Source organism: Leuciscus leuciscus (genome assembly GCF_965113295.1).
Source record: "Leuciscus leuciscus genome assembly, chromosome: 9".
Taxonomy (NCBI): domain Eukaryota; kingdom Metazoa; phylum Chordata; class Actinopteri; order Cypriniformes; family Leuciscidae; genus Leuciscus; species Leuciscus leuciscus.
The window spans coordinates 8,834,402-8,856,473 of record NC_138733.1 but is presented as its reverse complement, the minus strand read 5'-3'; the positions used below and the strand labels follow the sequence as shown (position 1 = coordinate 8,856,473).

The window sequence follows — 22,072 nt, the reverse complement described above, 5'->3', positions numbered from 1 at the left end:
TTCATGCCTGTGTCTTTGTATGCCTGTTTGACTGAGTATTCGCTCAGTTATTGTTCATTTTCGGACGCGTTTCAGAATGGACTTCACTGGCAGAGAGAAGGCAGAACTCGCTTCGTGTTTATTTTTCTTTATTTGGCAAAAAGCACAACACTTTGTTTTTATTGTGAGTATACACAAAAATAATACACATTTAACAGAATCGATTGATGTATGAAACTCCTATGGAAAATCAAAGTCAACAGAGTATTTATGAGTTTCTTTTACATTGATAAAAAAAAAGCGAGCTGGTATCGCCGGCGATACCGTAGACCTCAGGGGGTTAAAAGAAGAGAATTCAAGCTTCATGCCTGTGTGTCTGTATGCCTGTTTGACTGAGTATTCGCTGAGTTACAGTTCATTTTCGGACGCGTTTCAGAATGGACTACACTGACAGAGAGAAAGCAGAACTTAAAAATTGTGCCGTTTAAAAGGCTACTGATGTAGCCGAAAACACTTAAGATCAAAATTTTGTCTTCTCATATTATTTATATATATAATATATATATTATATTACATATTATATATTATAGACTTTTACAAAACAGAGAAAAATCTGACACTGAGCAGAAATATTTAACACACATAGTATAGCCTCATATAAATATACTTGATATACTTCATACTTGATATGCAAGATTTGCAGTTGGCATTAAAATACTAGACTTAGGCTACCCGAAGAGGAACACTGCAGCTGAACTTGAACTTTAGTCAAGAGGTTTTGGGTTCTAATCCGCATTCGTATTTATTTTTTATTTATTTATTTTTAAACCGATTATGCTCATCAGTGGTTGTTTATCAAGCAGGGACACTTTGTGTGCATTATATTTTGTGATTTCACCAGAACGAATAGATATGAGGCGCTGTCTAGGGCTTAAATCGAACTTCATTCACGCACACATAAAACGCTTGCATACACATATACTAAGTAATCACACATACATGTATACTGCTGAATGCTCCAACTATATGAAATGCACAACGTAACATCTCCAAAATGTTAAATACCCTTTGACTAGTAACCAAAAGTCCAAATCATAGTCTCTGCTGCACCAATTCAACTGATATAAATACTAGTGTAGAACATTGCATAGAAACCGTGTCTATTCCTCGTTTAGTGAGATCAAATAATAAATCTAATGCAGGATCTAGGAAAAATCTAATTGTTATTAAAACAGAAAATGTTGCTATTAGTAAACAAAAACTATTTCTAAAGCTAGGTCTTCTAAACATTAGATCACTCACACCTAAGGCAGTTATTGTAAATGAAATAGTCACAGATAATAGCTTCGATGTACTTTGCCTTACTGAAACCTGGCTTAAACCAAATGATTATTTCGGTATTAATGAGTCTACTCCTCCTGGATACTGTTATAAGCATGAGCCCCGTCTGATTGGCCGTGGCGGAGGTGTTGCAACCATTTATAAAGATATTCTAAATGTTACTCAGAAAACGGGTTATAAGTTTATTTCATTTGAAGTACTTGTACTAAATGTTACGCTCTTAGATGTTAGAAAAACATCCCTATTATCTCTAGCCTTGGCTACCGTATATAGACCGCCAGGGCCTTACGCTGATTTCCTAAAAGAGTTTGCAGATTTTCTCTCAGACCTATTAGTCAATGTCGATAAAGCATTAATTGTTGGAGATTTGTCCAATCCTCCCATCCACCATAGATAATTTCTCAAATTGCTTATCTAATCTGTCTCAGCTTCTGCCTGAACCCAAACAAACAGATGAACTAGAAGAACTAACTAGCACTATGAGCACCATTCTCTCTAGAACATTGGATGTGGTTGCACCTATTAAATTAAAAAAGGTCAGAGAGAAAAATAAAGCACCATGGTATAACAATACTACGCATGTTTTAAAGAGAGAAACCCGTATTTTAGAGCGTAAATGGAAACAAACTAATTTAGAGGTCTTTAGAATCGCGTGGAAAGACAGTATGTCACGTTATAAAAAGGCCCTAAAAGCTGCCAGGGCTGAGCACCTCCGCAAACTAATAGAAAACAACCAAAACAATCCAAGGTTTCTATTTAACACCGTGGCTAGACTAACAAATAAACAGACGTCACCCGAACAAAATATCCCGTTACAGTTCAGTAGTAATGATTTCATGAACTTCTTCACTGAGAAAATAGAAAGCATCAGAACCACAATTATAAACGTTCAATCTTCAATCGCGCCTTACAATTCAGCTTCAATTATCACCCCGAAAGAACAATTACAGTGCTTTACAACTATAGAACAAAAAGAGTTAAATAAACTTATCACTTCATCTAAAACAACAACATGTTTATTAGATCCTATACCAACTAAACTACTGAAAGAAGTGTTATCTGTAGTGGAAGAGCCTATCCTCAATATTATTAACTCGTCTTTATCTTTAGGTCATGTTCCAAGAACATTTAAACTGGCAGTTATAAAACCTCTCATTAAGAAACCACAATTAGATCATAATAATCTAGCAAATTATAGACCCATTTCAAATCTTCCATTTATGTCTAAAATATTAGAAAAAGTGGTGTCCGCTCAACTGGGCTCTTTCTTGCAACAAAATGATATCTATGAAAAGTTTCAGTCTGGATTCAGACCGCATCATAGCACTGAAACTGCGCTCGTTAAAATCACAAATGATTTACTTTTAGCTTCTGACCAAGGCTGTATCTCAATACTAGTTTTACTTGATCTTAGTGCTGCGTTCGATACTATAGATCACACAATACTCTTAGATCGACTACAAAATTATACTGGTGTTCAAGGACAAGCACTAAGCTGGTTCAAATCATACCTATCTGACCGCTACCATTTTGTCTATTTAAATGGAGAAAAATCGATCATAACTCCAGTAAACTATGGAGTGCCGCAGGGATCTGTATTAGGCCCTCTGTTATTTTCAATATATATGATGCCACTTGGAAATATTATAAGGAAACATGGAATTAGTTTCCATTGTTATGCTGATGACACTCAAATATATATTTCATCACGGCCGGATGAAAACGCTACATTTTCCAAATTGACAGAGTGTGTTAAAGATATAAAAGATTGGATGACGCGTAATTTTCTTTTATTAAATCCAGACAAGACAGAGGTAATACTTATCGGTTCAAAAAACCGCCCACAAAACCTCGCACAATACAACTTTAACATCATAGGATGTCCTGTTACTTTATCCTCTACAGTAAAAGACCTGGGTGTTATACTCGATTGCAACCTGTCTTTTGAAAATCATATTTCTTATGTTACAAAAACAGCCTTTTTCCACCTTAGAAACATTGCTAAGCTACGTAATATGCTATCAGTTTCTGATGCAGAAAAGTTAGTTCATGCATTCATGACCTCGAGACTGGATTACTGTAATGCTTTATTAGCTGGTTGTCCTGCATCCTCAATAAACAAGCTACAGTTAGTCCAAAATGCCGCCGCTAGAGTTCTTACGAGATCAAGAAAATATGATCATATAACACCGATTTTATCATCACTGCATTGGTTACCTATAAAGTTCCGTATTAATTACAAGGTATTGCTACTGACTTATAAAGCCCTAAACGGCTTAGCTCCAGTCTATTTAACGGATCTTCTATCGCCCTATAATCCATCGCGCTCTTTGAGATCACTAAATTCAAGGCTTTTGGTCATACCTAGGATATCCAGAACCACCAAAGGAGGGAGAGCATTTTCACATTTGGCTCCAAAACTCTGGAATAGTCTTCCTGATACTGTTCGTTGCTCAGACTCGCTCTCTCAGTTTAAAACTAGATTAAAGTCGCATCTCTTCAGCCAGGCATTCATATAATCCTACAGTTCAAACTACAATCCGGCCTCTATCCAATGCCAGAGGAGAACTGGCCCCCGACTGAGCCTGGGTTCTCCCAAGGTTTTTTTTTCTCCATTAAGGCACCTGATGGAGTTTTAGGACACCATTAGGTCACTTGATGGAGTTTTTCGGTTCCTTGCCACTGTTGCCTTTGGCTTGCTCAGTTGGGGATATTTTGGGGATATTTAATTTAATTTTATCAATCAATAAATTCCTATTGAAACAAACTTTGTTGTATTATTTTAATTTAATACTGTGAAGCTGCTTTGATGCAATCTGTATTGTGAAAAGCGCTATACAAATAAACTTGACTTGACTTGACTTGACATCTAAAGTCGCTCACGCACACACACGCAAACTCTACACACACGAGACGCGCGGAACTCTCCGCGCACATACTCATCTGAGACGCGAGCACACACACACAAACTCTCCGCGCACATACTCATCTGAGACGCGAGCACAAACACACACACACACACACACACAAACTCGCGCACATACTCATCTGAGACGCGAGCACGCACACACAAACTCTCCTCACACATACTCATATAGACGGCACCTCATAAATAGATCGATCTCTGCAACGTATTGAAGTGCGCGTCCGAGTGAAGAAAGTGCGGTGTGCGCGAGCCACAAGAGAAAACACTGTATCCGCACCACTGATCGAAGCGGCAACGAGCACTTTGATGACTTGATTTAAAAAACACAGTTCAGCGCTAGATCGTCTCTTATTTAACAAACGAACTAAATGAATGCTCTGCTGGTTAACTGGAGATGTTTTGTTATTGGATCATTCGTGCCGCGAGATGTTTTATAGGGGGCGGTGAAAAAAGTCAGGCACCGAAATCAGGCACCGAAAGTTTTGTTCTTATTCGGTCTCGTTACTACCGTTTACGTCGGAACCGGTTTCGGTACCCAACCCTATCACACACACACACGTCAGTGTGATCACTGTGTGTCTATGTGTCTTCAGTCTCTGTAGCGACTCTTTATTCACCATCAGCTGATCCTGAGGAAACTGAACTGACGTCTAAACACTGAGAGTCCTACAATAAAACACACAGACAGACACATATGAGTATGAGACATTCCTGAGTCACATCACATCTGGAGATCATTTCAGGAAAACACAGCCAGAGATATTAGTATATTCATATTACAGCCAGAGATATTAATTAAAAACTGGAAAAGATTAATAACAGCAAATGATAAACAACTGTCACTTTATCACGTACACACACACACACACACACCACGTTTACATGCAACCAAATAATCTGTAAGTAATCATTTTGACGGCTCGGACTGAAAAGCCTTCATTTAAAGACTTTAATTGAATGAGCTCGATCTGAATGAAATTTCGATCGGATTGGGTGGTTTATTCCTTTTCTAATCCGATCGAGAGGACATGTAAACACTTGATCAGATTGAAAACCCAATCTGGAAAGTACTGTGCATGTGCAATGACGTAATGACGTATGATGCGTACGAGCTGTTGTAGTTGTTGAATGAAGTGTCATGAATGACCAACACAATCTCAGACCTGTTACTGAAATGGGTCAATTTAAAGGCTTGAAATAAAAATATACTCACAGTAGAGTAATGTCTCCAGTTTATAATGTGGATCATCCTTCAGATCAGAGAGCAACTTCACTCCTGAATCTCCTATTTTATTCCCAGACAGATCCAGTAGTCTAAGGTGTTCAGGGTTTGATCTCAGAGCTGAAGCCAGAGCAGCAAAACCTTCATCTGTGATGCCACAATCACTCAACCTGTAGAGAACAATGACACACTTCACTCTCTCAGTTCAGATCAGATCAGTTTAGCAGTGAATCCATTATTAAAGAGAAAGTTCAAACTTAAAGCACAAATTAATATGTTTGATGGATCATTAGATTGAGATCCAAAATGTCACATAAAACATCATAAAACATCTAAAGTATCATTCAATCAGGAAAAATAATCTCTTATTTGCACTATATTCAAATCCAGTCTTGTGCAAAATCTGCTTCAATAAATGACACTATTCACAACATGGGCTAGTTTTACTGTTACTTACTAGATCTGTATGTAATATGTATGAAGTGTCAATTAGTGTGTGTGTGTCTGTGTGTTCATTTTATAAAATTAAAAACAATACTTTAGAAAGTGTCAATGCAGAAATATGAACATAATTAACAGTAATAATGAATCCAGCATGTTCTTCATTTCTCAGTTCTGACTGTGTTGAGCTCGAGTCTGTTTAAAGTCAAGAGACTGAAATGTTGAGTGTGTGTGAAAGTGTGTATTTCAGTGTGACTCTCAGTCCTGCAGTTTCATGTTATTGAGGATCAGCTCATGTGTTCAATCATTTACAGCTCAATAATCTGAACTCACAGCAGCAGAAAGAGGCTGAACACTTCAAATATACTTTACATTGTGATTCATGTGTGAGAGTCAAATATGATCTTACCACAGTATCTCCAGTTTACAGTGAGGATTCTGTAGTACATCAGACAGCAGATTCACTGATTCTCCTATTTTATTCCCAGACAGATCCAGTTCTCTCAGGTGTTCAGGGTTTGATCTCAGAGCTGAAGTCAGAGCAGCAAAACCTTCATCTGTGACGCCACAATCCCTCAACCTAAGATAATCAAACAGCATAATTTCAACACTATCAAATAGTTTTCCAACAAATGTCAATTTCAATATAATTTAACAATGTAAAATTCTTATCCGAGGTTCATGGTCAAATGTTTCCATTTACAAAGTGTTTTTGCAGCGGTAAGAAATGTAGCCAATCACAGACATGTTTGCTGATCTCTTTTTTGTTCAGTGCCGTGTTCTTCACGTTCGCGAATCCTCTCATTAACAAAAATACAGATTTTCTTTATGCAGTGTAGACAACTGTTGTTGTTTATAATGGAACTTTGTGAGATTGTGAACTGAGATGAGTGACAGCTTTATAATATTTGTAAAGGGAGCGCTCTTTCGAGACTATACATAATCCATTGAATAAAAGTTTAGTTTTTCTTGCTGCTGAGAGGACCGATGGCCAATTACACGATGCAAAACAGCATGTCAAAACAGATACGCACAACAGATTAATAGAAAAATATTCATATCAATATATTTTTTAAATTCCATTCCAAATATTTGTAAAAGTAATGACTTGTAAATAATCTTAAATGTCTCATTGTACATTGCTATTCTTGTTATGTAAGAGTCATTGCTACACATTAAATCTGCACTTACTAGAGAACCATCACTAATTTCACATACACAAATGTTTCATTTTAAGCTAAGCTAAACATCAAGTAAATGTTCTAATAGTCAAATTTAAATGTATGACTCTGCTATGTAAACCAACTAGTAAACCTGAATTATTTATTCATACACATATTTTCTGACTTTGTTTGAATGCCTTAAGGAATTTTACATTGTCACGGTTTAGGAAACACATCAAATACTGACCACTGAACTCTAGACAACATCTGCAGCACTGAAGATTTATGAACTTTTATTTTCCTGATGTTTTAACAGTGAACTGATTGTTCTGATTGATACTTACTGAACTGATCTGGATTCTTTAATCACAGGAAGAAGCTTCAGAAGAACCTTTAGTTTTTCAGTTTTATTGTCTCTTTCAACAAAATCATTAATATCAAACTTGTCCAGCTTCTCCTCTGATGTCAACAACACAAAGACTACAGCTGACCACTGAGATGAAGAGAGTTTGGCTTCCTTTATTCTTCCAAATTTCAGATAATGTTGTATATCCTCCACTAGTGAATGATCACCCAGTTCATTCAGACAGTGGAACAGATTGATGGATTTCTCTGGAGAGTCAATGGTCCTGATCTTCTTCTTGATGTACAAAACTGTTCTCTTATTGCTGTCAGATCTGCTTGTCTGTTTCATTAGTCTTTGTAGGAGAATCTGATGAGACTCCACTGACAGACCCAGAAGAAACCGCAGGAAAAGATCCAGATGTCCATTTTTACTCTGTAGAGCCTCATTCACAGCTCTCAGATGCAGCTCAGATAATGACACATGTTCTTCTGGTGAATTGAGCTGAAACCAATCCTTCATTTTAGACCACAAACTCTGTTTGGTGATTGAGTCAAACACATTTCTGTTGTTGTTTGTACAGGAGAGATGCACATATAGAGCCGCTAGATGTTCCTGAACGCTCAGATGAACAAAGCAGAAGACTTTCCCCTGATACCAACCAAACTCCTCTCTGAAGATCTGAGTGCACAATCCTGAGTAAACTGATGCTTCTGTCACATCAATGCCACACTCTCTCAGGTCTTCCTCATAGAAGATCACATTGCCTTTCACAAGTTGCTGAAAAGCCAGTTTCCCCAGTTTGAGGATCATGTCTTCATCAGTCACGTTCTTCTCATAGTCCTTCTCATGTTTGATGTTGGTCTGAAGGATCAGGAAGTGTGTGTACATCTGAGTGAGAGTCTTGGGAATCTCTCCAGTCTCTGCTTCGCTCAACATCTTCTCCAGAACAGTGGCTGAGATCCAGCAGAACACTGGGATGTGGCACATGATGTAGAGGCTCCTTGATGACTTCAGGTGTGTGATGATTGTATTGGCCAGACTCTGATCACTGATTCTCTTCCTGAAGTATTCCTCCTTCTGTGGATCATTGAAGCCTCGTACCTCTGTCACTCGATGAACACACTCAGAGGGGACGAGATCGGCTGCTGCTGGTCTGGAGGTGATCCAGATGAGAGCAGAGGGAAGCAGATTCCCCACAATGAGGTTCGTCAGCAGCACGTCCACTGAGGCTGATTCACTTACATCACACAACCTCACATCAATCTGAAAATCCAGAGACAGACGACACTCGTCCAGACCATCAAAGATGAACAAGACTTTATATTTGTCACTGGATATTTCCATTTCTTTAGTTTCAGGGAAAAAGACATGAAGAAGATCAGAAAGACTGAGTGTTTTGTCCTTCATCAGATTGATCTCTCTGAAAGGAAGTGGAAATATGAGCTGGACGTCCTGGTTCTCTTTCTCTTCAGCCCAGTCCAGGATGAACTTCTGCACAGAGACTGTTTTTCCAATGCCAGCGACTCCCTTTGTCAGCACAGTTCTGATGGGTTTGTCTTGTCCAGGTAAAGGTCTAAAGATGTCATTGCATTTGATCGGTGTGTCCTCTGTTGCTGCTCTCCTGGATTGTGTCTCAATCTGTCTTGCCTCATGTTCATTACTGATCTCTCCACTCTCACTCTCTGTGATGTAGAGCTCTGTGTAAATCTCATTCAGAAGTGTTGGGTTTTCCTGCTGTGCTGTTCCCTCATACAGACACTCAAACTTCTTCATCAGATTTGATCTAAACCTGTTGAGGACTTCATGGCTGTAAAATAAAATACCACAGTATTAACAAACACAATGTCTTTTTTTAATCATATATTTTGTTGAAATGTAATACCTGAGATCAGTCTGTGAATCTTCACTCTTAAAATCTACTGGCTGAATCATAGACGTGTCACTCCTCATAGACACACAGCTGGGCTCTGGTTCTGATCTCTTCTGATCAACGGAACTATAACAGAGTTCAAAGTTAAACATATTTGCCATATTCAACATATTACACATCCATTTATCAATAAAATAATCACTCTTCATGATTATTTAATTTACACTTATTACAAAAATTGTACATTGAAATGAATCTCTCTGTGTGAGCAACACTATACTGTATGCATTAAAATATTACATTAAAACATTCTTCTTGTACATTGTTTATATCTTGTAGAATATATTACTGATAATGATCTGATAATATAAAATTCCATACTATAATCATATTTTTATAGAAATGAAGTACCTGAGATCAGTCTGTGTATCTTCACTCTTAAAACGTAATGGCGGGTCCATAGACGCATCACTCCTCATAGACACACAGCTGGGCTCTGGCTCTGATCTCTTCTGATGAACTGGACTATAACATAAAAAATAAATAAAAAAATTAATGGTGATAAATCTGATCATATTTTCAAATAAGTTCTTAAAAGGTATTTTAATAATAAAAAAAACTGGCTGGTCTAATGGTTTTCAATTAAATTAAAGTAAACTTAATAAAAACATCATCTTGTCTATTATTTAAAGATAATTTAATCTGTAAATTTATTTCAAATACCTGCATCCTGGATAAAAATCTTCATCCCTGGATGTTTGAGTTTCATCCATGATGAAGCTGAACAGTTGAAACTGAATCTGATCTTCACCACTGACTCTGAATGGACATGACAAACAATAATTCAGCTAAACGGAACCTGAGATTCAGAGAAACAGGATCATGAGAAAAGTTCACTCGAATACTCAATGTTAGTCGTATATTAACACAAATGCTAAATAAACCACAGACAACACGAAACAATGAAAGCATGTTTTGCTCTAAAATGAAAAATATTAAACACATATAAAATAACGAATATGTCCTTTAGGGGAAATAGGCTAATATTGGTCTAAACGCGGAAGTCACCCGTAAAACGTCTCGAGGCCTGAACACTCACCTCGAAAAACGTTTGATCACATTCAGATTTACGAAATCCACCGCCGTTTCTATCAAGTAGTTACACGTAAATTCGTGTTTTAGCTTTTATGAAGGTGTCCATTACACACTGAATTTGATACTCAGTATGGAATCGATTCTGGCTGTTAAAATGGCGAAACATCAACTCATTTACTTTCACTTTTTATATGTTGCGCGCGCTCACAGTCCTGCACGTGAACGGCAAAGCCAGATATAGAGATCTCTATGAGAGCTGGTGCACGGGTTCTGTTCCACGACTCGGTGTCAGTCAGGTGTCGTGTCAGTGTGTCGCGAATCTCGCTGTAATGTCAGTGGCACATGAGTCATTCCACGAAACCGGTACGATTTGGACTTACACATTTTTGGATTTTTTACGTATTTTCTGAACACCCCACAACATTAATTACATATTTAACTTCCAGAAAAACATATTTTCCCACCTCAGGCATCAAATCCCTATTATTATTGGTAATTATTTTAAGATATGGGCACTATTAGTCCTCAATCCCGTTATGGACACTATGGGAGCTCTCTGAATATGATTATAAAATATATTTGTAATGAAATCAACATTTTCCTATTAATCATATGTCCTTCACACTAATTCAGTAATTGTAAATGTAAAATTTACATATAATTTTACACTTATGCTATACTAAAGCCTGAAATGGGCACTTTTTGTGACAGCAACCTCATCATTTTTGATCAAAGATGTGGCTTAACTTCAGAATTTGAACTAAAATCAGTATTATTATGATTGCTCTGAACATTTCTGAACAAACATTCAATTACTTATTCATAAACGTAAAAAAATAATTCATAAAAATGTAGGTGTGACGGGGTTGAGACTAAGGTAACAGGGTTGAAGTTGGTAACGGGGTTGAAGAGACAAATACAGCTTAAAGTAACAACATGTAACTTTTCAACCTTCATAATATATTTCCAAGACCCTTGTGATAGTACATCGACTTACAATAGGTTGAATGAGACGTCTGCCAGAGCCTGACGGGGTCTGTATCGCTTTTACTGGCACTATGTAACTTCGGGGTGCGGGTAGTAACCAGCGCTCAAAAAGAACTACAAAATTCGACTGCTTTACGGCATACGTCACTTCGCCCACCACTTCCTCAAATGTGGCCAACCAGCGCGTTTGGTTTCGTACGTCTGTTTTCGTCATGGCTGAAGCAGCAGCGAAACGTAAGAAGCCAAAGGTTTTGTCGGAGTAGAGTCGGAAGAGGAAAAGGGAGAGTGATAAACTGAAAGGCAGGACGAGGATCAATATTGGTCGAGCGTTTGCTCGCTGGCGTGAGCTTATGGAGGAGGAGAGTTACCAGACCGATGCTGACTTGGCCGTCATGCTGTTGAACTAGTAAGTAACTGTAAATTGCTTGCATACTATCTATAGTTTTTCTAATCTGTTGTCTGCCTGGCTACGTTACGGAAACTATCTGGTCCTCCATTTATTTATCTTCATGAATCAGCTAGTAGATGAGCGAATTATCAATCTGGTAGCTAGTAAACACTAACATGGTAGTTTTAGATGGTTAGGATGCTATCGCTATCATTCTCGTTCAGATTTGAGCATTGCAATCGACATGCAAATCGCAAATGTTTGAGTTAAAATGTTTAGTCTAATAAACATGTATAAATTATGAAAGGGGGAAGATTAATATTATCATTGCCCATATGAAAAAAACCTGCATGCTTCATATACAGTAACCGTAAATCATTTTACGACAGCGGTAATGGACAATTCCGCTTCCAACCTGTAGGGCGACCGCAGAGGAAAAGTTCCATGTTGTTGCTTTAACATATACATAGTTGTTTTTTATTCAAATTAACTGTAAGATTTTCTATGAGCACTGTATTTCATTATGTAACCAAGAAAAACAACAGGTATAAATTGCAATTGCAACTCAGTTTTATTAACCCGACTGCAGGAAAAACAACAATAACTTAGTATAGATTAGAACATTATAAACTGACTAAATAGGTCATCAAAATAAAACATATTACTTGTGTGCTTTTTTGATGTGTTTGTGTGTGTGTGCGCGAACATGTTTTTGTTTGTTTTATTGCATGTGCGCGCGCTTCATGGTAAAAAAGTGACGGGGTTGTGATTTTTTGCTCTAAATAAGTTTTAGTTCTAAAAGAAGGTGGTAACTTGCCTGTGTCTACACACAATGTTGTTCAGAAGACTTCTATGATGTTACTTGCTGTTATTGATGTCACATAAGGATCTGTATGGAGTCAATATAGGGCCATATATATCTGCAAAATAAAACAATGTTTTGCAAACAAAAAATATGTTTTGCAAATAACGTGGGGGGAGGGGTCAAGAGGTTGGGGTGTGTACAAGGGACGAAGGCGCGTCCCTCTCGTCGTAACGTCATCAGCGCGAGCCCCAGACAGAGTGGATCGATCGAAATGGCGGAGCAGAGACATGTGGTGCTGCGTTCCAGTCCAAAATTGTCATGCCCTTCACTCGCAAACTTCCCTCCGTTAGAAATGTGTCTGAGTGCGGTCCGCCTGGCTCTGATGTCATGCTGACCTATGTCAAAAATCTCTCGCGAGCGCAAGGTGCACGTGTCGGATTCTGCAGTCGAGCGCAGTTGCTCTCCACCGACTGCGCTGATCAAAAGCACGGCGGGAAACGACTTGCTGACGACACAGCTCATTGGTTTAAACAACTGTGATGTATTGTTCTCTTTTAAAATGTTTGATTTTAAAACTCTAATATCAGGTTTTATGTGTATATGTTATGTGTGAATATTCCCAAACTATCTGACAGTGCGATCTCTTTGGGTTATGCAATTTATTTTTTATAAAAAAATAAAATAAATAAAAACACATATGTCTGTATTAAAGAAAAAATTATTGATAAACATGTATTTGGAATGGAATTAAATAACAAGTAGCCTACTTTGGGTGTCTTGTTCATTTTATTTATTTTCGTATAAAAGCAACAGAACTTGAGCCCCATTGGAGCTCATCTGTATTGATTTCTGGTCTGCTGAAGATAGGAACAATAAATCTGTGGATGTCTTGGTAATTACGGATCATTTCACCAAGTTAGCTCACGCTTTTCCTTGCCGAAACCAATGTGCTAAAAGTGTTGCTAAGAAACTGTGGGATGGCTTCTTTTGTATCTATGGATTTCCCCAGCGTATCCATTCGGACCAGGGAGCAAAATTTTGAGAGTGAGCTGATAGCAGAGCTTCTTGATATTGCCGGTGTTGACAAGTCACGGACTTCCCCGTACCACCCAATGGGGAATGGTGGAACTGAAAGGTTTAACAGAACGTTAGGTAACATGTTGAGATCGCTTCCACCCGGATCTAAGCAAAAGTGGCCACAGTTGGTACAAACAATGACATTCATGTATAACTGCACTGCCCATGAAACAACTGGGTTTGCCCCTTTTTACCTGATGTTCGGGAGGGTGCCGAGATTACCTGTTGACCTTATGTTTCAAAGCGTGCTTTGTGATGAGTCAATCTGTGATTACAATGACTATGTTCAATCTCTTGTCAGTGATCTAAAGTCTGCTATGGCGCTGGCCCAAAAGAACTCTACTGCAGAACAAAAACATCAGTCTGATCAGTACAATAAGAGAGTCAAAGGATTGCCTCTGTCAGTTGGTGATCATGTTCTCATTGCCAACAAAGGCTGCAGAGGTAAACGGAAGCTTGCCGATAAATGGGAACCCACCATGTATTCCGTTGTTGCCTCCAAACCTTCACTGCACATTTACAAGATCCGTGACAAATCTGGTCATGAGAAAGTGGTACATCGGAATCTATTGTTGCCAGTTAACTTTCTTCCTTTGCCTTCAACTGAGTTTTCTGTTGGTGAAAGTGCTAGTGGTGGTCCTTGTTCCACACCTTCTCAATCTGTATGTGATGTGGTTGAGTCAACCTTACCTGTCACTGATGATTTGTCACATGCTGAGTCCATGTCTGTCATTTCTCACATTGCTGTTTGTGATGATGATCGTACTGCTTCTTGGGTCTCATCCCATTCTTCTCAAACTGTTTCTGAAGCACAAAATGAGTTTTCTGTTGACATTGACACTGTAGCTAGTGCCTTTTCTACTGTTCCTGTTCCTGACAGTTCACGTGATCCTTTGGTTGACCATAACTCTGACGATCGTTACACTACCAGGTTTGGTAGAGTACTTAGACCTGTTCGTAGGCTGATTGAGTCAATGGTTCAACTCGAAACCTTACTTGGTGTGGAGTCTGTATCTCCTGTTATTCATGTATAGGTTTGTGTATAATATTACACGATCTCTGGTAATACATCGCAACCAAAGTGTAATCTTCTCTATTTTGTGTATATCAATCCTGTTTATGTACCTGGTCTGAGTTTTTCAAAGTGTAATGGGCACTTTGTGTATGCCTACAAAATGTGTCGAAGTTTGGCCAACTTTCTCCATATTTGTATCCCTTTTGGTTGGGTAACTTCCTATGTGGTGTCTTCACTGTTTTTAAAGTGTGGACCATGTAATTCAAGTGACCAGTGTTTTATTTGTTATACTCTGAGAATTTTGTGTGAATTCTGGGGGGTGAGTGTAACAGGTACAGAAAGTGTTCTGTTAAAACATGTGTATTGATTGTTATAATTCTCACAAAATGGTTTTTCATATATCTGGTGTACCTGCCTGAATGAGCATCTTTCCCCTTTAATTGCTGTGATGTCATCATGAGCCTACATAATTTCCTGTTTTGCCGCCGCCTCTTCCTCTTGGCATTGTTAATGCATGGAAGAGGTGGGTTATTTTTGGCTCCTGCTAATCCTCATTAATCTTTATTTTAATCATTGCTTTTATGTCTATATCTTCATTGCAAATTATGTGTATTATGTTATTTTACTTACCTGTGTGGTTATTTTTGTCATTTTGCCCAATTTAAGTTATATTTGTGTCTTTGGCCTATATGTGGAGATGAAAAGCACATGGTAATTAAATCTACGTCACATTTGTTTTGTAGAGCAAAATAAGGGTGATTGTACTCAGAGGCTGCTTTTATTTGTTTTACATCAGGTATGTTTTCTCTGTATTTGGCTCTTGGCATTGTTAATGCATGGAAGAGAGCAAAATAAGGGTGATTGTACTCAGAGGCTGCTTTTATTTGTTTTACATCAGATCTCAGAGAGTAAAACCCAGTGAAACCGCCGCCTGTTGTCCCGTGTCTGTCTTCACAACGCAGAAAAGTGATTTTATAACTGGTGTCGCGAGCCACCGGTTACATGTAGTTAACAGTGAGTGGTGGTTTCAGACATTATTTTATTAAAGTGCATTTGTCAGTGCCGCACTCGTACTGACTCTTATTCTGCCTGACAGAAAGAAAAGCTTGTAGCTTACTGAAGGTGGAGTGGTTTGACCAATCAGATGAAAGGGGCGTTTCAGCGCCGCCCACGTGTGCAAATGAATCAGGGTATCTTCCGTCCATTTCATTTCCTATTTGAAATGAAATAAGCAGAAACGAGAAACGGCGCCTTTATTCGTTTTTTCGTTTTTTCCAAAAAACGAAAAAACGAGATTTCGGCTTGATTTTTCGTTTTTTTAGTTCACGGGCAAAAAACGAATAAATGACTTAAAAATTCGTTTTGCACATGTGGACGGTCATGAGGCGCCCCTGTCAGCCGATTGGTCAAGAAAATCTGAGCATGTGACGTCATCGGTAGTTCCCCAGGTTTATTCAACAAAATAATAGTCCTATGGCTCTGCGTACCGCATATTAAACTGTTCAGGGCAGGTCCTGGGCTTACTTATGTGCAACTTAACGCGTTTCAGAGAAATATTTATATATCAGAAATATTAAATATTAATCTGCACCCAGACGGTTTTATTAGCTGTGCGGAGTTAAATCTGTGTGGTGAAGCACATACGCAGCAGTCATAACTCTTCTTTTAGACAATACGCTCAGTTTTGGACAAGGGGTGGTTATTGCAAATACTGTAATGCAAAACTGCTGATGGTGGTGGGTACCGCGATGATGGTAAATAAAATTGTACTGTAACTGTAGCTAATCATAGCTGCGAGAGCGAGATGATTGACAGGACGATAGCGGAGGAAAAAGCGCAAGATTTTGTTAGTAAAGAAGTGAGTTTGTCTTTGAAAACAACAACAACAACAAAAAGTTTTAATAACAGTGTTAATTTTAAAGGGACATTTCCAAATATATTTTATTTATTTGTTAGCCTATGCTGTTGTTATTCTGTCTTAATCGTTTTGTTAATTCAAGTTTAATACTATGCCGGATTTTTTTTTTTTTTTTTTTTTGTAGCCTACTATTTTATTGTTGTTGTGTTTTCATTAAAAAATAACAATGAACCGCATTCGTTTGAAAGGTTAATCCATAGGTCTTTCATTTACTTGTGTTATCTCATCCGTCTTCTTCTCTTTGTTAATAACGAATAGGCTAATGTTAATTAAAATTGTTCAAAGAGTGGAGGAAGATGTTGTCAAACATTAAAAAAATCTAAAATAAGCGCTATATGCTGAACGTAGCCTACCCTCGTGCACTGTTCGATTTCCGTGTAGGCTACTTACGGAGCGGGTCCAATTGACAAATTTGGTCAAATTGTTTTTTTAACCATTTTTTAAAACCGTTTTCTTTTTATAAACAGTGTAGGCCTACTGACTTTTTTTGCATCCTTTTTTTTTTTTTACGTTTTCATTTTTTCTTATACATTATATTATACTGAACAATTCAATGTAGCTGTATGAAAATAATGTTGACTTTTCCTAAGTTAACTTTCCCTTTAGTTTCCTATAGACATAGTTCCCTAGTTTCATTCATTTTCTGTATCTTCAACAACATTTTCCTCAATCTCTGAAGCATCCTCTAACTCGGAAACATCTTCATCTGTATCAGTATCATCAAAAACCTGTGCAATTACTTATTTAAATGTCAATTTTTGGGAGCTCATTTTTCCTGCTGTCTATGTCAAAGTCTTGTGCCACACTAAGCAAAATTGTGGGAAAGCTCATTATTCACTCACATGGGAGTGAGAAACAAAACATAACAAAAACATACATCAAATAAATGTTTTTTATTCATTTATTGGCTCTGTAAAGCTGCCTTTGAAAATCATAAAAGGTTAAAAGCTAGGTATTTCAGATATCTTGAATATAGAAATGAGAGCTTATTTGTCTGACAAAGATTTTCATCTGTAATTTGCAATTAATTCTGAACAACGTGATTTAGCTTTTTCAAGTGTGTTTGGATAGGGTTAGATCACTTTTAGACACTTGCACTTTAGAACTGGAGTTGAAGTGCCCTGTCATACAAACACACGTGTCCGTACAGTTGCATTTTAATAGCTGAGGGACAAATTGACCCGGGCGGGAACATCACAAATGTAATAGTAATTTTGTTTGTATGTCAACACACATCAGCATGTAGAAACTTTGCATGCATGATCATGATGATAAATGAAAAAAAGTCACAAAATACCAACAAACAAAGGTTTAATATTATTTCAGGTAGATTGAAAAAATAAATGATGGCTCATTTTTACCATCTGTGGCTGACAAAATATTTTTCTGTATTAAAATAAGTGTGGAAAAGCTAATTTTAGCTTCATAAGGTTGTAAAAAAACAAACAAAATAACAAAATATAACCAAGCAATTTTATTATTTTGGGTCAGTACATTTACATTTACATTTAGTCATTTAGTCATTTAGCAGACGCCTTTATCCAAAGCGACTTACAAATTAGGACAAAATTCAGCGAGTCATCATAAAGAGGCAAAAACAACAACAACGCAAGAAGTGCTCAAAATACAAAGTTCAGGTATTATTCAGAGTTGCATTTTTTTTTTTTTTTTTTTTTCTATAAGGTTAAGTGCTCACGGAAGAGATTGGTTTTTAGCTGTCTTTTGAATGTTGTCAGGGATTCTGCATTCCGGATGAGGGTGGGGAGAGCGTTCCACCAGCATGGAACTGTGAATGAGAATGTTCTGGAAAGTGATTTTGTGGCTTTCTGTGATGGAACCACGAGACGTCGCTCGTTGACCGATCGTAGGTGTCTGGTAGGGATGTAGACTCGTAGGAGTGAGTGAAAGTAGGAGGGAGCTGAGCCTGTGATAGTTCTGTAAGCAAGCGTCAATGCCTTGAACTTGATGCGAGCAGCGAGAGGTAGCCAGTGCAGAGAGATGAACAGAGGAGTGACGTGGGCCCTCTTGGGCTCAGTAGCCTACAGTTGCATTAGAGTGTTAAAATGTTTGGGTCAAATTGGCCCGTGAACATCAGGAACGTAGCCTAGGCTACTATAGTAATTTTGTTTGTATAGGCTATGTCAAAACACATCAGCATGTTGAAACTTTGCATGTTCGTCATGATAAATGAGAAAGTCACAAAATATCAAGAAAAAAACCATAGGGTTAACAGTATTTCCAACAACTATGCCAATGTTATTTGCCCTATATATGCTACCACTAGGGTCTATTTTTCGCAAGTATGGTATTTCCTTTCACTTTTTTGCAGATGATACGCAAATTTATTTGCCTATGAGTAAAAACCTTAAATCATCATTGGATTCCCTTAAAGTATGCTTACAGGAGGTAAAAACTTGGTTGTCAAATAACTTTTTACACTTAAATGAAAGCAAAACTGAGCTTGTCTGGTTTGGAGGTCCTGCCTTGAGTGATCTTCCTATTTTAGGAGAACTGTACCCCTATTGTACACCAGTGGTAAAAGATCTTGGGGTAATGTTGGATTCCTCCTTAAAGTTTGAAAAACAGATAAACTCAGTGGTGAAATCTGCTTTCTTTCATTTAAGACTCGTGGCAAAGGTGAAGCCGTTCTTAACTAAAAAAGATTTAGAGGTGTTGATCCATGCTTTTGTGTTTTCAAGACTGGATTATTGTAATTCATTATACACTGGTGTCTCCCAAGCATCTTTACGTCGGCTGCAAGCGGTACAAAATGCTGCAGCCAGACTTTTGACAGGGACCCGTAAATATGATCATATCTCTCCTGTTTTGGCCTCCCTGGGCTGGTTGACCATTCGAGATAGAGTTGATTTTAAAATGCTAGTCTATGCCTATAAGAGCTTAAATGGACTAGCTCCATCATATCTTTCAGAACTTCTTGAGGTCCATAAGCCCTCTAGATCTTTAAGATCTGCTGAGAAAGGAACTGTGCTGTCTGTACCACGCACAAAATACAAGCAACGGGGTGATAGGGCCTTTGCTGTAGTCGCCCCTAAGCTATGGAATATGCTACCACTTTATATTAGGTCTGCTCCGACTATAGGCTCTTTTAAAAGCCTTTTGAAAATTCACTTATTTCATATGTCCTCTTTAGGTGTAGAGGGATGAGCTCTTGTGCATCTATGTTTTACTTTGTGGATTTTAGTGTGATGTTGTTTTATTGTGTATTTTATTTTTTATTTCTATTTTAGAATTGCTGTTCAGCACTTTGGTACAACTTATTGTTGTTGGAATAGTGCTTTATAAATAAATAAAGAAAGAACTAGAAAATCTAAGGGTTCTTACTTCTTTCACACCTGCCTCATTTAGTTCTGTTGAATCGCACTAGAGTTCGTTTTCCCCCTTGGTGCGGTTCGCTTGGGCAGGTGTGAATGCAGCAATCGCACTCGGGTGCGCACCAAAAGCGGTACGCTTTCAAACGAACTCTGGAGCGGTTCGTTTGTGGTGAGAACGTGATCCGACCTCGAACAGACCCAACTGCCAAAGAACAGGCTATGATTAGCTACAGTTACAGTGCAATTTTATTTACCATCATCGCGGTACCCACCACCATCAGCAGTTTTGCATTACAGTATTTGCAATAACCACCCCTTGTCCAAAACTGAGCGTATTGTCTAAAAGAAGAGTTATGACTGCTGCGTATGTGCTTCACCACACAGATTTAACTCCGCACAGCTAATAAAACCGTCTGGGTGCAGATTAATATTTAATATTTCTGATATATAAATATTTCTCTGAAACGCGTTAAGTTGCACATAAGTAAGCCCAGGACCTGCCCTGAACAGTTTAATATGCGGTACGCAGAGCCATAGGACTATTATTTTGTTGAATAAACCTGGGGAACTACCGATGACGTCACATGCTCAGGTTTTCTTGACCAATCGGCTGACAGGGGCGCCTCATGACCGTCCACATGTGCAAAACGAATTTTTAAGTCATTTATTCGTTTTTTGCCCGTGAACTAAAAAAACGAAAAATCAAGCCGAAATCTCGTTTTTTCGTTTTTTGGAAAAAACGAAAAAACGAATAAAGGCGCCGTTTCTCGTTTCTGCTTATTTCATTTCAAATAGGAAATGAAATGGACGGAAGATACCCTGAATCAGTGTATCATTCGTTCAGTCCTTTTTTGAATTAATATTGAATATAGAAAAATTAGAAAACGGTTCCTTTTTCGTTTTTTCATTTTTTACAAAAAAACGAAAAACAAGAATTCAGCTGGATTTCTCGTTTTTCGTTCCCATTTAGAAAAATTAATAAACAGCTTGAATATTCGATTTCTACACGTGGGCGGAAATTAAACTCCCCTTTCCTCTGATTTGTCAGCCATAGATCAAACTGTTCCGTCATCAGTTCTGCACAGCAGAATAAGAGTCCTCCGTTGTGCGGATTCTTAACGTATTTATTGCAACTACATTTAATATTTTTCTCATCAAACCACCAGACTAACGAATGTCTCGACACAACCCGTACCGGGGAATAGACTAGATAGGGCTTTCTTCTGTGTAAATATAAATTCACCTACGCTTTGCATCAGCTGGCTATATGGGCAGGGTAAATGACGGCTGTTAGCCTATCATTGTCGCCCTCGCCCAGTAATAAAAAAAAAAATTATATATATATATATATATATATATATATAAATTAAGATATAAATCAATATAATTAGTTGTAAATTAAATATTTTTAACTCTAATACAAAAAGAAAAGAATAATGCATTGACTATATAATTGGCCTATATTAACGTTAACGTATAAACTGTCATTCAGACTGACTAGCCTATCTAACAACTGGAGAAGTTTTATGATGTAGGCCTTGTGTTTTATTAAAATGTATTATTTATATCTCTAGGATGCGCGCTTGTGCGTGGCGCGCCGGGTCATGTTGAGAGGGAAACACGCGCGTCACATCGTTGTAAAAAAAAGCATATTCATAAATAGTGTAAAAGACCGGTAAATAAAATACAACATTAACATTATAAACACTATTAATAACATAATATGCGTATTTTAACGAGAAACTGAAACTGTACAGAACAGAGCAGACGTTGGTTTCGGGCATCTCTCATTCGTCCAGTAGCCTATCCATATTTGCAATGTAACATTTGGATGCTAATTAATAATGTAAAGAAGGCTTCGTAGGCTACTTCATTCGAGTCCCAATATAGGCCTACACGTAAATCAGCATCTTCATAGCAAGGGAAATTAGTTTGGAATGTCAACAGACCAATTAAGAAGAAGAACGTTTTATATGTTTGGTTGACTGTGTTTTATTTTAATAACGAACAGGCTGCGACAGTCCCGACATCACTTGGATGTGTTGCTCAACAGGGGATTACTGTCGTTTAATACTCTCATTCGAAACAGTAACATTTATATGTCTATTTGTGTACTTTCAAAATGACTACAACATATCATGCCTTTGAAATTATTATATAAGAATAA

At 37.8% G+C, this 22,072-nt stretch overlaps 1 protein-coding gene across 1 annotated transcript; it reads right to left on the bottom strand.

Annotated features, from left to right (window-relative positions):
* Positions 1-577: 577 nt before the first annotated feature.
* On the bottom strand, positions 578-9,395 carry LOC309506259 (NLR family CARD domain-containing protein 3-like). The gene is made up of 4 exons (XM_082180018.1): positions 7,417-9,395; positions 6,319-6,489; positions 5,460-5,638; positions 578-4,912 (listed from the first exon to the last, which is right to left on the bottom strand). Coding segments are annotated over exons 1-4 (2,127 nt in total). The 5' UTR covers positions 9,192-9,395; the 3' UTR covers positions 578-4,910.
* Positions 9,396-22,072: the final 12,677 nt, after the last annotated feature.

Bases quoted from the DNA above. Each gene is read 5' to 3' on its own strand.
- LOC309506259 (XM_082180018.1), bottom strand. From the start codon at position 9,191: ATGAAGAAGTTTGAGTGTCTGTATGAGGGAACAGCACAGCAGGAAAAC. The intron at 6,490-7,416 runs GTAAGTATCAAT...TGATTATCTTAG, and splicing joins AAAGAATCCAGATCAGTTCA to GTTGAGGGATTGTGGCGTCA. The intron at 5,639-6,318 runs GTAAGATCATAT...TGTTCTCTACAG, and splicing joins TGTAAACTGGAGATACTGTG to GTTGAGTGATTGTGGCATCA.